Here is an 18624-nt window from a genome sequence, read left to right as displayed (position 1 = left end):
TCTCCATGTATTTCTTTACAAATTTCTTTTTGTGATTGAGTTCTAGCTTCAGAGCATTGTGGTCTGAAAATATGCAGGGAATGATCCCAATCTTTTGATACTGGTTGAGACCTGATTTATGTCCCAGGATGTGATCTGGGATGTTCTAAATATATCTGTGATGTCCATCTGGTCCAGTGTGTCATTCAAGGCCTTTATTTCCTTGTTGATCTTTTGCTTAGATGATTTGTCCATTTCAGTGAGGGGAGTATTAAAGTCCCCTACTATTATTGTATTATTGTCAATGTATTTCTTTGATTTTGTTATTAATTGGTTTATATAGTTGGCTGATCCCACGTTAGGGGCATAGATATTTAAAATTGTTAGATCTTCTTGTTGGACAGACCCTTTGAGTATGATATAGTGTCCTTCCTCATCTCTTATTATCGTTCTTTGGCTTAAAATCTAATTGATCTGATATAAGGATTGCCACTCCAGCTTTCTTCTGATGTCCATTAGCATGGTACATTGTTTTCCACCCCCTCACTTTAAATCTGGAGGTGTCTTTGGGTCTCAAATGAGTTTCTTGTAGGCAGCATATTGATGGGTTTTGGTTTTTTATCCATTCTGATACCCTGTGTCTTTTGATTGGGGCATTTAGCCCATTAACATTCAGGGTAACTATTGAGAGATATGAATTTAGTGCCATTGTATTGCCTGTAAGGTGACTGTTACTGTATATTGTCTCTGTTTCTTTCTGATCTACTACTTTTAGGGTCTATTTTTGCTTAGAGGACCCCTTTCAATATTTCCTGTAGAGCTGGTTTGGTGTTTGCAAATTCTTTCAATTTTTGTTTGTCCTGGAAGATTTTTATCTCTCCTTCTATTTTCAATGATAGCCTAGCTGGATATAGTATTCTTGGCTGCATGTTTTTCTCATTTAGTGCTCTGAATATATCACGCCAATTCTTTCTGGCCTGCCATGTCTCTGTGGATAAGTCCGCTGCCAATCTAATGTTTTTACCCTTGTATGTTACAGACTTCTTTTCCTGGGCTACTTTCAGGATTTTCTCTTTGTCGCTAAGACTTGTAAATTTTACTATCAGGTGACGAGGTGCGGACCTACTTTTATTGATTTTGAGGGGCGTTCTTAGCATCTCCTGGATTTTGATGTTTGTTCCCTTTGCCATATTAGGGAAATTCTCTATAATAATTCTCTACAATATACCTTCTGCTCCCCTCTCTCTTTCTTCTCTTCTGGAATCCCAATTATTCTAATGTTGTGTCGTCTTATGGTGTCACTTATCTCTCAAATTCTCTCCTTGTGGTCCAGTATTTGTTTGTCTCTCTTTTGCTCAGCTTCTTTATTCTCTGTCATTTGGTCTTCTATGTCACTAATTCTTTCTTCTGCCTCATTTATCCTAGCAGTAAGAGCCTCCATTTTTTTATTGCACCTCGTTAATAGCTTTTTTTTTTTCAACTTGGTTAGATTTTAGTTCTTTTATTTCTCCAGAAAGGGATTTTATCTCTCTGGAGAGTGTTTCTATAATATCTTCTATGCCTTTTTCGAGCCTGGCTAGAACCTTGAGAATCGTCATTCTGAACTCTAGATTGTCATATTAGCAATGTCTGTATTGATTAGGTCCCCAGCCTTCGGTACTGGCTCTCGTTCTTTTTTCTGTGGTGAGTTTTTCTGCCTTGTCATTTTGTCCAGATAAGATTTGGTTTTTTATCCATTCTGATAAAATCCATTTCTCCTCCTCTGGAATTCCACTGTTCTCCTTGGTGAGTGTAGTTGGTCTTAGCTGGGTTTCTTGTTGATCTTCTGGGGGAGGGACCTGTTGTAGTGATTCTGAAGTGTCTTTGCCCCAGGCAGAATTGCACCACCTTTACCTGGGGCTGGGCTAAGTAATCCCCTCGGGTTTGCTTTAGGGAGCTTTTGTTCCCTGAGCACTTTCCATAGAGTTCCAGAGGACGGGAATGAAGATGGCGGCCTCCCAATCTCTGACCCGGAGGAGCCAAGAGCTCGGTGTCCTGCTCCTCAGTGCGCCCTCAGTGAAAAACGCCCAACTGTCCCCCTCTCCCTGGCCTCTGGTCGCGCTTGTAGGAAAGGGCTCATTCGGTTGCACTTGGAGAAAAGCGCCCGGTCGCTTCCATCTCTGTGGCCTCCAGCCATGCTCTGAGCTCACTCAGCCTGCGACCGGTTCAAGGTAACCCCCGAGCTGAGAGCTCTCTCCTTGGTAGCCAGCTTCCCCGCTCTAATACCGGCAAGCTCTGCGACACTCAGACACCCCCAGTCCTTCTGTGACCCTGCGGGACGTGGGGTTATGCTGTCCCCGCATGGGCTTCCCCCTGGTTTAGCCTCTGGAGCAATGTCCCTCTGTGGAGCAGACTTTTAAAAGTACTGATTTTGTGCTCCATTGCTCCGCCACTTGCCGGGAGCTGGCCCCTCCCCCCGCGGTCTATCTTCCCGTCACTTTGGATTCATTTCTCCGCAGGTGCTACCTTTCAGAAAGTGATCGATTTTCTGTTTCTAGAATTGTTGCTCTTCTTCTCTTCGATTTCCCATTGGATTTGTAGGTGTTGGCAATGGTTAGATAAGCTATCTAGCTGATCTCCTGCTTCCTGATGTCGTCTCAGCCTGCTACTTCTCCGCCATCTTGACTCCTCCTCCCAAACTGTGTTTTTATAGAACGCTAGTAAACATTGAGATGTTCATAGGACCCTGTGAGCACAATTTTGGAAATGCTACGTAGAACAAAGGTAAACAAGTTTTCTCTTCATAAGTCTTCTGTGAGTCTTTCTCATGCCTTATGAATAGGACTGATCTATCCTAAGTGAGATTCTTGACTACTTCGAACAATAAAGTTTGGTGGAAGTAATGATAGACTTCTGAGGGTAAGTCATAAAAAGTTTACAGCTCTGCCTAGCTCTTTCAGGATGCTTACTCTTGGAACTCAGCCATCATGCTGTGAGAAAACCTATACAACAGGAGAGGCCACATGAAGGTGTTCTGGCCATCAGTCTCAGCTAAGGTCTCAACCAATATCTAGCATCAACTGCCAAACATATATATGAATAAGCCTTTAGATGATACTATCCCCCAGGCTTTGAATCTTCCAAATAAGGCTCCTGTACTGTGGATCAGAGACAAAACATGCCTCCTCTACTTTGATCAAATTATTGACCCACAGAACTCTTAGCAAAATAAATGGTTGTTTTATGCCACTAGGTTTTGGGTTAATTTGTTTCACAGCCATAGTAAGTGGAACAAGGATACTTATATTCAAAATTAAAAGGATAGAATTAGAATGCATGTCTCAGAAACACCTAAAGCAGAGTGCAGCAGGCATCTGTTTAGAGTAAGTTCAGATTTCTTGGCCCAGTCCACTTCCATCCCTGGGTACTAAGAGAACTCATAAATTATGTCACTGTCAATTTGTCTATGATTCTGAGTAAGGAGGGCAGGAAAGGAGCCACAAGTTTTGTAGGATGTAAAATTCTGAAAATCACCCATAATGCTGATGAATTTAATGGTAAGATTTCCTATCATACTTTCAAAATGTTTGTTTTTGAAAATCCCATAAAATGAAGCAGTATTATTTGTCAAGCAGCATGAGTTCACTAAGAGCAATCTGTATTAGGCAAGCTCTATTTTACAGGGTTGCTAGACTAAGAAATTTCAAAAAGGGAATAGAGATGATAATCCCATATTTTATCCATTATAAGACACCATCAGCTGTAAGTTATATATTTTTAAAATATGGTTTTTTAAAAAGATTTTATTTATTTATTTGACAGAGAGAGATCACAAGTAGGCAGAGAGAGAGAGAGGAGAAAGCAGGCTTCCTGCTGAGCAGAGAGCCCGATACGGGACTCGATCCCAGGACCCTGAGATCATGACCTGAGCCGAAGGCAGCGGCTTAACCCACTGAGCCACCCAGGAGCCTGTATATTTTTAAATATGTTATATAATTACATAAATGATGCCAATTAAAGTTTAAAATGCTTTCATATTAGAGGTTATTGTTTTACTCTTATTAAAAGTGCTATTTTAGATACTTTAGACATAGACTTCTATCATGTCATTCTTTAATTACATAAAAAATTAAATATAAGTTAAATAAATGTAGGCGTTCCAAAATTCTTCTCATTCAGAGTGTAACTGAATCAGTTTTCAGCTTAGAAAACTTCCTTGATGACTGTCTTCCAGTATATCATTCTCCATACCATTAAGAATGTCAGTAGTGCAACATTTCCTCAATTACCTCCAGGATTTCTTCCAAACTACTGACTCATACTACAAATATTAATGCTGACACTTTCCAATTTGACTAAATTTATATTTTTATTTTTTCATCGATCAAATCACATGTAACTGGAAGTTCAGTTCAAAGTTAGCGAGAGGTTCCTGACAATGATGTTGAACACCTTAATCATAAATTCTTTGTGATAAATAAATTGGCCACAACAGCATCTCATTATTCATTAGTTTTTCATCTATTCCTAGGGATTTGGCAATTCCTCCTGCATTTAGTGGGATAACTTGGCTTGTGACAGCTATTCCTTTTGTAGTAACAAAATGTGATGCAGTTTCATGGACTTTGGGATCTTTCCTTTTTTTTTTTTTTTAGAAACATGTAATTACTTTGTTCCAACAGGACTATGACAAATATGGCATCCATGATATATACTAGATTCAGTCAACACACAAGATGATGAATACTACCTAAAATATATCACACAAGGAAGGCAAAACAGGGAATCTTTGTAGGAGAGAACACCTGGTATCAAACAGCTGCCCTCAAATGTCTACAAGGCAGAAAGTGGTATAACAAGGAATTGATTTGTTAAGCATCAAACTACCATACAGTTTAAACAACTAAGTACTGGGGCACCTGGTTGGCTCAGTGGGTTAAAGCCTCTGCCTTCAGCTCAGGTCATGATCTCAGGGTCCTGGGATCGAGCCCCACATCAGGCTCTCTGCTCAGCAGGGAGCCTGCTTCCCTTCCTTTCTCTCTGACTGCTTCTCTGCCTACTTGTGATCTGTCTGTCAAATAAATAAATAAAATCTTTAAAAAAAAATAAACAACTAAGTACTGAGGCAACAACTACTATACAGAGATTAATTTTGGTTCACTGTGTATCTACTAACTTAAAGAACTTCCCTCCCAGCAACAGAGATGTCCATTTGTATTGGTTAGGATTCTCTGAATTTCAAGTACAGAAAATACAACCAGTCTGGCTTAAGCAAATTGCGATTTTTTTGCTCATTTAACTGTGACATTGTAGCTGCTTTTAGATCCTCTGAATCCAGAGACCAGAATGAAGACATCAAGACACACTTTCTCTTTGTCTCATTTCTTTGTATGATGGTTTTGAGTGGCTTGACCCCATGGAGGCAAAACAGTCACCAATGAACCTAGGTATCCTTAGTCCTTAAATCTGGAAGTCTCTGTAAAAGAAGCCAGTTTCTTTCCCAACGATTCAGCAAAAGTGTTGGGTTAGATCACAAGACCACCCTGAATCAATCACCGCATCCAGGAAAAGCATAGTAATCTGATTGATTGAGCCTGTGTCATGTGACCCTCTAGATTCAGAAAGCGGTGAGGTGCTTCATAGAACTGAATGAATCAGAATGGAAGGAAAATGGTTTTACAAAGAGAATCCAGGCAGACAAAACAACAACAATGAAAACCACATACCCTGACAACATCCACATGCAAGATTTTATATGGAAGATCATATCAAACAAAATTTAAAAGCAAAAAATTTACAGTTATTTTCAAAAAATTGTCACAGAAAGAAAAAAAGTTAATTCACTTTAAAAAATAGAAATGATACTACATTCTTTGACTAGAAGCAGTAAAACTGAAAATTACTGATAAAAAGATAGCTTAAAATTCAGCTATAAAATTTCAATAAAAATTTTTTAAAAATTTTCAAGAGTCTCCTAATTTTTAGCAAATAGCAAAGATAAAATAGAAACTGAAATGACATATTAAGAACACAATGATGATAACACTACATATAAAAGTTAAGGAATGGCTAAAGCCACATGTAGAGGAAAATATACAGCTTTAAATGTTTTAATAAATAAGAAACCTAAATACATATCTCAAAAAAATAAAAGAAAAAAAGAAATAGCAAAAGAAACTAAACCTAGAAAATGTTAAGAGTATTTTAACAACTTTTTCAGGTAATTATAGATATTCTTCTTCGGTTCTACACTAAAGCTCAAAGTGATGACTTCTTAAAGATTATATGCAGTGTGGAATCTGAAATTACATAATGACCTTTTTATGTTCTGTTACATTAAAATCAACTGGTCTATCTTGTATTTTGAATGGAACTTTTTTTTAACCTAAACAGATTTTTTAACATCATGCATTGGTTATTTAGAAAATATCAGTTCACTAAGCTATGCAAGTCTTCCAAATTTGATATACTGCATTATACAATCTTGAAATCACATTTGTTAATACCACCATTGTGAAAAGCCAAAGTGCTAGGGTGTTGAGCAGATTTTAAGGTATACATGATAGGAGGTATAAGTTTTCCAACATTCTGACTTTTGCTTCAAAGCTTGAATTTATCTTTGGTGACAGTACTTAATAGTTTTTATTGATGACAGGTTAACTGTCCATTTTCAAGAAAATGTCTGCCAGTCTAAATGAACATAGCTGAGCCATTGTTCCTTGAAGTAAAGATAATGTTCCATGAAAAAAGTGACTATTTCAGCTTGCAACTCAAACAAGAATTTCAAGCATTTCCTTGAAACAACCAACTTATTTCACTATTGGAAGTATTTTATGCCCTCTTTCCATATAAGAAGACATTTATTCAAGAGTTGAGACTTAACAAAAATAATGCTTTTACTGCTTCATCAAGGACATTGTTTTTTTTTTTAATCAAGAACATTCTTAAGGGATACTATTATTTTTAGTTTTGCTGTGAATGTGTGGTATGAAATACGATAACAGGAGTGCCTGGGTGGCTCAGTCGTTAAGCTTCTGCCTTCAGCTAAGGTCATGATCCTGGGGCCCAGCATCTGGCTCCCCGCTCAGCGGGAAGCCTGCTTCTCTCCCTCTCCCATTCCCCCTGCATGTGTTCCCTCTCCAGCTCTCTCTCTCTCTCTGTCAAATAAATAAATAAAATCTTTAAAAAAAAAAAAGAATACAATAACAATATGAATGGCAGTTTGGTGTACTTCCTTGATTCATGCTAATATGCCCACAGTTTTGCTTACCTTTGCTTTGCATCATTAATGCAAATGTCAACATAATGAAAAATGCAATAATATATTTACATTATTATATAGTCCATTGAAAATCAAGGAACTAGAAAGTCTAAACTTAGGTCCATTAATATATGAAAATTTTTTATATTGTAACAAAGGAATTCCAAATCAATAAGGAATGGGTTTTTAAAAAACTACTACATGTACTGTAGAGTGGTGTTAACCATATGTGCATCATTGCACAACATATCTCCAGAACTTTTTAATCTAACAAATCTGAAACTGTATACCCATTAAACAATTCTTTTTTTCTCCCTCTCCCTAGCCCTTAGCAACCTTCATTTTATTTTCTGTTTCTAAGAGTTTAGCTACTTTAGAAACCTTCTATAAGTGAACTCATGCAGTTTTTGTCTTTTTGTGACTGGCCCATTTCACCTAGTTTAATGTCCTGAAAGTTCATTCATGTTGTAGCATGTGTTTATATATATTTTTTTCAATTCTTTATTTTTTTTCTTTAATCTTTATGTCCTTCCTTCTACTAACTTTGGGCTTAATTTTTTCTTCTTTTTCTGTTTTTTTGAGATGTAATATTACGTTGTTGATTTGAGATCTTTCTTTAAGGTACACATGTATGTCTATAGACTTCCTCTTAGTACTGTTTTGGCTGCATCTCATAAGTTTTGGTATGTTGCATTTTAATTTTCATTTACCACAAGATATTTTCTAAATTTCTTTGTGATTTTTTCCTTGGTCCATTGATAGTTCAAGAGTATGATGCTTAATTTCCATATATTTGTGAATTTTCCATTGTTCTTTTTGTTACTGATTTCTAGTTTCATTCCATTGTGTTCAGAGAAGATACTTAGTATAATTTTAATCTTCTTAATGTATTAATACGTGTTTTGTGACTAACATATGGTCTATCCTGGAAAATGTTCTATGTGTTCTTGTGTTTTTTTAAGACTTTATTTATTTATTTGACAGACAGAGATCACAAGTAGACAGAGAGACAGGCAGAGAGAGGAGAAAGCAGGCTTACTGCTGAGCAGAGAGCCCTATGCGGGGCTCGATCCCAGGACTCTGGGATCGTGACCTGAGCTGAAGGCAGAGGTTTTAACCCACTGAGTCACCCAGGGACCCCAATATGCGTTCTTAAAAAGAATATGCTTTCTGCTATTGTTGGATGGAGTTTTCTATGTCTGTTAAGTCTATTTAGTCTATGGTGTTGTTTAATTCCTCTATTTCTTCATTGAGTTTCTGTCAGGTTGTTCTATCCATTACTGAAAATGGGTCATTAAAATCTCCTATTACTATTGTGTTACTATTTCTCCTTTCAGTTCTGTAAATGTTTGCTTCATGTGTTTGGGTGCTGCACCATTACATGCATATATGTTTATAATGGTTATATCTTCCTGGTGAATAGATCCTATTATCATATAACGCCCTTCTTTGTCTCTTGAGACATTTTCTGACTTAAAGTCTATTTTTGTCCCATGTAATTATGGTCATCTCTTGCTCTTTTTGTTAAATTTGCATGGAATAATTTAAGCCTGTATGTATCCTTAGTTCTAAAGTCTCTTGTGGACATCGGTTAGTTGGATGTGGTCTTTTTTTTTTTTTTTTTTAATCAGTTCAGTCATTCTGTCTTTTAATTGGAAGGGTTTAATCCATTTATATTTAGAGTAATTACTGACTAAGAAAGACTTACTGTTGCCATTTTATTGATTGTTTTACTTGTCTTGTGGTTGTTTTGTTCCTCTTTTCCCCTCTTGGTCCCTTTTTAAATTATTTATTTATGTATTTGTTATTTGATAGTGGCATGCTTTGATTCCTTTCTTATTTTCTTTTCTGCATCTTCTATACATATTTTCCTTGTAGTTACCACGGAAATTACGTAAAAGATCTTCTAGTTAAAACAATCTGTTTTAAACTGTTATCAACTTAACTGCAGTCACAACACTGTTTTCTTCCCTCATTTTATGTTATCAGTGACCCAAATTATAACTTTTTATATTTTGTATCCATTAACATTTTTAGTTATAGCTATCTTTTATGCTTTATTCTTTTAAATTCTATACCAGAATTAAAAATTATTTTTGTACCACCATTACAATACTACAGGATTCTGTATTTGTCAATGTATTTATCTTTACCAGAGGGCTCAATATTTTTGTATATTTTTGTGCGGCTGTCTAACATCTTTTCTTTTTTTAACTTGAGGGACTTCTGTTAACAGTTTTTATAAGGTAGGTCTAGTGGTGATGAGCCACCTCAGCTTTTGCTTATCTGAGAAGGCTTTTATTCTCCATCATTATTATAGGTCAGTTTTGCCAGATAAAGTATTCTTGTTTGACAGCTGTTTCATTTCAGCATTCTGGATATATTAAGTGCCAATTCCCCCTGGCTTGTAATGTTTCTGCTGAAATAGCTGCTCATAAACTTATGGGAGCTTTCTTTTGCATGATGAGTCCCTTTTCTCTTGCTACTTTGAAGATTGACTTTTAACAGTTTGATTACAGTCTGTCTTGCGGTGGGCTTCTTTGAATTCATCCTAGTTGAAGTTTATTGAACTTCTTGAATTTGATTACCCATTTCCTTCCTCAGATTTGGGAAATTTTCAGTCACTATTTCTTAAAATATGGTCTCTACCCTTTTTTCCTTCACTCTTCTTCTGTGGCTCTTATAATGTATATATTGGTCCAATTGATGGTTTCCCATAAGTCTCTTTAGATTTTTTTTTTCACTTTTCTTTATTCTTTTTGTTCCACTCTGTAATTTCAAATGACTGTGTTTGGGTTTATTAATTCTTTCTTGTGCTTGATTAAGTCTACTTTTGAATCCCTCTAGTGATTTTCAATTCAGTTATTGTGTTCTTCAGCTCCACAGTTTTTAAAAGGAGGCTTTCTTTCTCTCTCCCTTCCTTTCTTTCTTTCCTTTTTTCTTTCTTCTTCTATCTCTTTGTTGATACTCTCATTCTATTTATGCATCCTTTTCCTGATCTTGGTTCGTTGCTTATATGTGCTTTCTTTTTTTATTTTGAGCTATTTTGAATTTTTTGTATGGTAATTTCTACATCTCCATTTCTTTCAGCTTGAATTTTTTTCAATTTATTTTGTTTCTTTGGCCCATATTTACCTGTTTCTTCATGTGCTTTGTAAGTTTTTGCCGTGGGTATGCATTTGAAAATATAGCCACCTCTCCATCTTTACAGATTGGCTACATAGCCTTTCACCAATCAGCATAGTTAGAGATTCTGGGGGACTCTCAAATCATTTCTGGGATGTGAGTCTTCCCTGAGCTTGAGTTTGTAATTTCCCAGTTAGAGAGATTTTTTTGGTCTTTTTCAGGAGCTTATAGTTTTTTGCTTTCTTTAGTGTCTGTTTATGATACTACAGGTTCTCTGGTGTTATAGCAAGCTCCTAAATTCCCTTTTCTCCTCAGTGACCCCAAGCATCTAAAGCATTCCAGTTCTGTCGGTTCTCCAAGTCAGATGAGATAGAAACCAGTCTTTTGAGCTGTTTCCCAAAAGCTAGAACATTGGGCCCCAATTCCAGTCTTTTCTTTCCCTTCCAAGGGAAAAGCTACAAGTTGGGCACTCTCTGCTGAGTGTGCCAAGTTTTCTGGCTTCTATCTGTGGTATACTACAAATTCTCCAGTGTTGCAACAAGTGGCTGAGCTCTCTTTTGTTCTCAGCGACCTCCTCCTCTGCTCTCGCCCCACCCCCACTCCTGCCCTAGAATCCAAATTATACTGATTCTTCATTAGTGCTCTGAGTCAGACAAGACAGAAATCAGCCCCATGGCTGTCCTTCCAAAAGCTGGACATTGAACCTAAGTTCCTCTCTTCCCTTTCCCTCCCAAAAGAAAAGCCCTGAACTGGACTTTTTCTCCTGATCACACTGAGCTGTGCTGGCTTAGGGAAGGAACAATTGCAGGTTAAATAAAATGGCTTTTCTTATATGTTTCAATGGATTGCTCTTTCTCTGCATTGAGTTTCTCTGAGTTACTACTATTTCTTAACTGGTTTCTAAAGACTTTTTGGACTATATATTGTTGCTAAGTCAATGTCTCTATAGGGGAAAAAGATCTGAGGCTGCCTATTCCACCATCTTGCTATGTGGTCAGACTTTCACTTTAATTCAGTATAGTTCTTCCTGTTTGAATTTTTAAAATATCTATCATATTTTCTTTTTTTTCTAATTTAAACTCCATTAGTCAACATATAGTACATCATTAGTTTTAGATGTACTGTTCAATGATTATCATATTTTCTTTTAAAAATATGAAGGAAATATTCAAATTTAAATTCAAAAATATTGAAGGAAAAAAGTGTTTTCCATTACCAAAGAATGGAAAGCATATAAAAGCATTGGTTTCTAATGTTTTATTATTATAGTTTGTGCTAAAGGTCAGTAAATGTTAGCCTTTTTTCACATGTATTGTATAAAACTCCTACTATTGCCTTTTCCAAATTCTTACAGCCTAAACAAAAGTGAAAAAAGGCATTTTGTCATAGGATAAGAAATAAACCAACAATACAAATTATTATGGAGCCAACATTGAAAATATCTTTAACCAATGTAAATAAGAATAATTATGAAGTAGATGGATTTATTTAGTTTTCCTTTTCTTTTGGGCTTTAGGCATTAGGATTTTTGTCTTCTTATGGAATAGGAATGGAATACAATCAAGCCAAGGTAAGGTCATTCTATTTTTTTCTGGAACAAAACTGAATTTTTTTTTAAAAAGAGACCTATTGAAGTCTCCTCTTTACGTAAAGGAGCTCACTTGAGAGTGGTGGTTAAAAGCACCAGCTCAATAGTCAGAAGTTTAAGGTTAAAATACCATCAGTTTCTTAATGTCCCATATTTTAGGTTTGCCAAGATAGATAGGGAATATCTACTTCATAGGTTTTCTGTGATAATTAAATGAAATATCATGTTCAGTGTCTTTTCAAAGACTCCAGAACTCACTAAGCCCTCCAAAAATGTCAGCCATTTTTACAGATTAAGAGGTCAAAATTTAGAATTTATTTTGGAGTAGTACAAGTTTCATTGCTAGGTTAAGAATAGAAAAGCAATGATTGGTTTGAGCTTCAAATCTAGATGGTGGATGTAGATATAGATTTTTTTTTTTTAACTTTAGGCACTAATATATTACACCTTTGGAAGTGCTGGAGGAAGCATGATGTCCCAGATGATTTTGGTATGTAAATTAAACATTCTTGGGTCTAAATAGGTGCATTATAAATACAATACTGTCAGAATATTAAGAATATATATGCCTGTGTTTTAGGGGTACAGATATTTGTCAGGAATCAATGTTCTACAGAATTGTGAAGTTGCCCTAAATCATTACAAGAAGGTGGCAGATTTTAGTAAGTAATTCACATAATTTATTTTAAGATAAATAGACTTACTGAGCAATTAGAAGAATAAATCAATGCCAGTTGGTATACTTATGAAAGTATTAAAAGTCTATGTTCTTAACATTTGTTATAATTCTTTTAATACAATGTAGAGTTTTCTAATTTCTTAATAGTTACTTTTCAAAGGCTTTAAAAGGATGTACTCATCTTTTATTTTTGTTAGAATACATCCCTATGTTCTTGTGCTGTACTTTCCTTCAACTGAGAATTTGAATAGAGCATCAATAAATATTAAACAATTTTTCTAATTCTAACACTTAGAATATGGGATGGTCTGTTAAAAATTCCCAAAGAAATTGACCTAAGATATATATGCTTAGAGAACATTGCCCTTGAGAACAATTCAAGTAATCATTATTCTATTGCACTATCCTTTGTCTACAAAAAATAGAGCATGAGATTAATACATGTTTCTAGAACCATTTTCAAATTCATATGTAACATTTCATCTTACATACCACTGAATCAGGCTATATAATAGATTTTTAAATAAAAGTCTTCCAATAAGTGAATAAGATAAGGTCCATATGGTTAATTTCTATAGTCAGAATAGTATCTAAATACACATCTTTGGTATTATTAGGATCTGAGGAAGAAAAGAGAAAAATAACTGCTTTTTAATGTAACATGTTATACATAACAAGATCATTTCATATGCTTAATGAAATTGGAATTACTACATGTATTTCAATATATATTTTCAATATATTATATATTCAATATATTCATTTTCAATATGTTGAAATTTCATATTAAATATGAAATATCCATATTCAATATATTTCAATATATATCTGGTATATATTAAAATACATATATTTCAAACTTCATACTCTGTTAGATTTATTCAAACATATTTATCTTTATATTTATTTTTAGAGTATTCATAAGTAATTAGGGAACAATTATTATTCTTATATTGTCATTTTAATCTTGGAAAATGTTAGTGATAGTAGAGGTCAGTTGTCTGTTCCTAACATCTGTCTTCTTTCCTTGAGCCAGCTTGGCCAAGCTGTTCAGGAGGTTCTGATAAATGTTGATACAATTTTTGTAAGGATTGCAAAAAATAATGAGGTTTCTTGCACTTTTCTCAGAACCAAATAAATAAAAATCAGTAAATTTCTATCTCCTAAAGGTGGATGTCCTTTTTCTATTAGTAGACCAGATCTCTGCACAATTTAAGTAGAAACGGCCTAACAGTGTTTTCTCTAAGTTGACTGTTATCTCCTGCAACCTTGTATAGTCTGGCTATTCTCTGGTTTGTATCTGTTCACAGTTGCTGACAAATTGGAAAAAAGTGAAGGTATTCCAGTGGAAAAAGTGAGACTAACTGAGAGACCTGAAAATCTGAGTTCTAACAGTGAGATTTTGGATTGGGACATATACCAATACTATAAATTTTTGGCAGAAAGAGGAGATGTTCAGATACAAGTAATGTATACAAACAAATCTGGATTTTTAGAACATGCCAATTACAAGGGGTTTGGTAGTCTGAGTCCTAAAAGCGTTAACAATGCTCCAACCCGAATGTGAACAAGAAAAGACATCTGCTCCTCTTTTCTTGTTCCCTGCTACTTACAGCTTCTATAGCCTATGGGAGAGCCACCTGTCATAGTAATGGCAATTTTTCCTTTTGCATTTACTCCTAGAAATTTTACTTGTAAAAAACCTAAGTATTATGTTTAGGAAAAAAACACCATCCCGTGTTGAGTTGAATATGAATAAACTCTTCACCAGCATTCAGAAGTGTTATGTCTTTGAGAATGGGAATGGGACAGCATTTGTGTGACATTTTGAGAGCTAAGAGTAAAGGCTGCTAGGCTTATGTTTCCAGGAGTTGCTGTACAGTAGCAGGCCAGCTTCCTGCCACTAAGGAAGCCAGATGCCCAGCATCAATCAATTACCCAATAAAAGATACAGCCTAGAATGTTTTCTTCTGCTTCTTTTTTAGACATGCCAACTGCATCAAACTGAAACAGTGTACTATAATAAAATCACCAAGTAAATTCATTTTTCACTTTTTTCACCCTTTTTATTCATTTATTTTTCAAATTGTGGTATAATTGACTTATTTTCTTCATTCAAATTAATACTATTACTAAATAATTTTCAAAATTTTTCATTTCTAGGTATCTCTTGGACAGTTACATCTAATTGGGAGAAAAGGTCTGGATCAGGATTACTATGTAAGTCAGTCTCAGGATTCAGTCATGTGGGGTAGGGAGGAGAGTGGTGACGGAGGATGGGGTGAGGGAGGCAAAGAGAGAGGAAGGGGGCATGGAAAAGTTGCTGGGGGAGAGCCCATTGCTACACCCTTGGTCAGATCAGCTTTCTAGCTTTTGAGGAAGAACAAAGTTCACTATAGGAAGTTCTTTTCCTACCTACCTCTAAATACTAAGGAGTAGAGGCATTTGGGTCCAGGAAGCATTTGGGTCCTGAAAGAGCATTTGGGTCCAGGGAGTTTCCATGTTCCCTTTGAACCTAGCCTCTTCCCTCCCTAACTGGGGTGAGGTGAAGTAGATACCCTCACCTGCCAGCCTTGGACACACCCATTCCCAAAAGCCAGCTGTGGAGACTCCACCTGGGAGTTTCTTGCTAAGGGTCAGACTGTCTAAAATATAATTAGAAGTATTATTAAACATCTTTATAAATTTGCCAAGCTCCTTTCAGTCATTTTGCTTAACCTTACCTTATCCCAGTGAGGTTAGAAGACTAATTAACAATTCAAATTTATAGTGGAGGAAAGAGCAAATAAGCTTAACCTATACAAGATCTCAGTAAGATACCAGAGCCAGGGGATAAGGTCTTGTCTAGAGTCTAACTATGGTTTCAAGGCCATAGATCTCCCCAGATATGAGGAAGTAACTGGGATTCTTTATAAAAGATGGTTTTCCAGTCCCTGTCATTTTATAGGAGCCACATGCTCACTGTCTCCAAGGAACACATACCCTATTTCAACATAGTCCCAAAGGCTAAGCAATAGAAATAACTACTTTAATCAGGTGGTTACATAAAAGAATAATCTGTTGTTACTGTTCATTTCACTTTATATTGTTTTTATGAGTGTAACTTGTGTTTTATATGAGATAGAGTACACATTGGCTAAATGTCAAAGTTAATTTCATAAAATGTGATAAAACAGGTAGCAATTGAAATAAGCACATGCATCTTAAGACAGCGCAACTGAAGGCCTTAAGATTTTATTAATCCTCATCATAACCAAGGTTCTAGCTTCTTTGATGGGACATTCTAGATTCACAATATTCCTCCTGTGTCATATTTCAGCCTGCAATGAGTTTCTTGTGTTAAATAACAGATGCATAAACTGGGAACAATTACCCGTTTTCCATAGCATGAAATTCTGTTGGGTATGAAGGCACCCAAACCTCAGCTGTAGGGAATACCCATCAATCTTCGCAGAGTACATAAAAGCGCTACAAAGCTAAATACTCCAGGGCAGCTCCAGCCATTATGAACACCAGATGGAAGCTGCCTCCAGAGGAGAACGAGGTATAATCCCAGGGCTGGTGGTGAAGGATTCTGGTGTTGTAGTGGCAACAGCCAGACACTTGGGCGACACCAAGGAGCCCAGTCAGGCTCTCCGATGGGCTCATTCATAGAGGGTTTATTATCTCTATCTTACAGATGAGGAGCTGATTCTGGAGGGATGAAGTAAATTGTTTAAAGTATCACAGCTGAGTAGCAATGTTGTTAAGAATCAGAATGTGAAACTTGGGCTTCAGCATTCTTCCATCAAAGCTTACTTCCTCTTAACCTGGGGGTTGTGGCAGTAGGGGGGATAGTATACAGCCTCTAAAATCTAGTTTCCTCATTTATAAAACAAAAAGAAGGAATGATGTAATTGGGTTTCTTTAGCTCTGACTTCCAAGTGGTCAGCTTGGGCTCCGTGCTTCCCATCCAGATTGCCAAAAGTCTGGTTTAATTCCAGAACCATCAGCGAGGTTCAACACATGCCAGGGGGTTGTCCTTCCAGCTTTCCTTAACCTAATAAACCCAAACCTGCATGGAGGGTTCCAGTCAAGATTTCAAACCTTAAGACTGATTATGTATGGGTTAGTTTAGGCTGCATCCTAAACCACTCCCCAAATTATATGGCTTAAAACAACCACCAGTTATTTAATTCATGATTTTACCAGGTCAGCAGTTTTGGCTGGGCTCAGGTGAGTAATTCTTCTGGTCCAGCCAGGCTCAACCAATCTTGACTAGACTTGTTCATGCATCTGTAGAGTCTTGGCCAGGGTTGACTGGTTTGTGATGACCTCATCTATGAGTTCTCTCCATATGCTCCCTGCTTTCAGCCAGCTATGCCCATGCTTTTCACATGGCGGCCCAGGAATCTTAGAAGACAAGCGCAAAAGTCTCTTAAGGCCGAGAGTTGGAACTCACAAATCACTTCTACCACATTCTTCTGGCCAAAGCAATTTACAAGGCCAGCCAACATTGAAGGGACAGGAAAAAGGACTTCCCTTAATAGGCACAACTGTAAAGTATTTTGGTCGTTGCACCTTCCCACAGCTTAGCTGTACCAGGATCAACTTGAAGTGGCATGGGAGTGAGAGAAATTAAAAGGATAAACCCAATTTCTAAAAGGCTGTTACTATAGCTCTTCCCATGGCTGGTCTCTCATCTTCCAAGACTTACCTCCTTAGAGAGGACTTTCTTGATCAACTCTACTCTCCACCACTTATCCTATCACAGTTTTTGTTTTCCTTTTCCCATATCACCCCCTGAATTATATTGATCTTGTTTACTATCTTCCAACAGTGGAATGTAAGCTCTTGTCTGTCTTGCTCATTCCTATGTATCCTATACTCTGATAGTACATATTAGGTACTTGGTATTTTGTGAATGAATGAATGATAGCATTGTAAACATTATATGTTGGTCCTCAGTCTGAGAACTACCACTTGAGCCAGTATGCTAATGCTTCAATCCACCGAAGAAAATTATTAATGTAATTGTAAGTAATTATTATTTATAATTATAATTTTATAATATTACAATTATAATTTTATAATTATTACAATTATTTATAATTGTAAGTAATGCCCAGTTTACTGCCCAACAAAGTATTAAAATACCAGGAAATAACTAGTTGGCTTTTTTTCCCCTCCTCACTGTTTGATTAAATTAATCTCTCTCCTGAGTTGTCACTATAGGCAACATTTTCACCTCTCGCTCCCCCACTACCAAATTCTTAATTACTGAAAAATATTGTGTATGCAATCCTTGATTACATTATCTTAAATTTCTACACATACATTTTAATGTAATTTGCATTCCTAAATTTATACAGGCTCAGAGTGAATTGGATTAGGAAAACTGGGTATTTGGGTGCATATTATTAAAGTGGATATGGGATAATTAAATTAAACCTAGAAGAGGCATTATATCAGATATGTAAGGGCAACTGCTTTGTCTACTCTAACACCCATTAAAAAGACAAGAGCTAATATCATCCCTTTTCAGGTTGATTTACATATTTTGAGATAAAAAAAAGTATTCATAAATTTATTTTTAATAATACATTTTCTTGGCATTTCATTCTAGAGGAAATATTACAAACTGATTAAACCTAGGAATTTTCTTGAACCAATGAAAAATTATGTTCGTTGTAAGAACATATGTGTTTAAATAATAAAATTTCACTTCACATAATGCCTGGGACATACTATATTTCATCCTATCTAAGATTCCATCAATTATAAGACACTTTATATTCTACTGAGAAAGAAAAACATTGCCAATATAAATTATATGATGCCATTGATAGTAAGAAGTGTCCTGGTTAAGTGTGTGTGGGGGTTACATCCTAGAATCAGTAAAACACGACAGTAGGTACTCAGTAAGTATTTGAAGGAAGGATGGATGTGTCTTAGTCTGTTTTAGCTGCTGTAACAAAAATACCATAGTCTGGGTGTCTGATAAACAACAGAAACTTATTTCTCACATTTTGG

The 18624-nt window shown here is 36.0% G+C and overlaps 1 protein-coding gene across 4 annotated transcripts in view; it reads left to right on the top strand.

Annotated features, from left to right (window-relative positions):
- SEL1L2 (SEL1L2 adaptor subunit of ERAD E3 ligase) overlaps positions 1-18624 on the top strand; it is a 113436-nt gene that overhangs the window by 67450 nt on the left and 27362 nt on the right. For 3 of the 4 annotated variants that reach the window (XM_032351439.1, XM_032351438.1, XM_032351440.1), the window contains 5 exons: positions 11862-11915; positions 12364-12423; positions 12514-12595; positions 13923-14077; positions 14776-14832. In XM_032351439.1, the coding sequence (XP_032207330.1) occupies positions 11862-11915; positions 12364-12423; positions 12514-12595; positions 13923-14077; positions 14776-14832 (408 nt within the window). The remainder of the gene's footprint in view (positions 1-11861; positions 11916-12363; positions 12424-12513; positions 12596-13922; positions 14078-14775; positions 14833-18624) is intronic. The other variant, XM_032351441.1, reaches the window with a different exon arrangement.

This window comes from Mustela erminea, chromosome 7 (genome assembly GCF_009829155.1).
Source record: "Mustela erminea isolate mMusErm1 chromosome 7, mMusErm1.Pri, whole genome shotgun sequence".
In the NCBI taxonomy this organism is placed as follows: domain Eukaryota; kingdom Metazoa; phylum Chordata; class Mammalia; order Carnivora; family Mustelidae; genus Mustela; species Mustela erminea.
The sequence above is the reverse complement of the archived record's forward strand: the minus strand, read 5'-3'. Positions and strand labels throughout refer to the sequence as shown.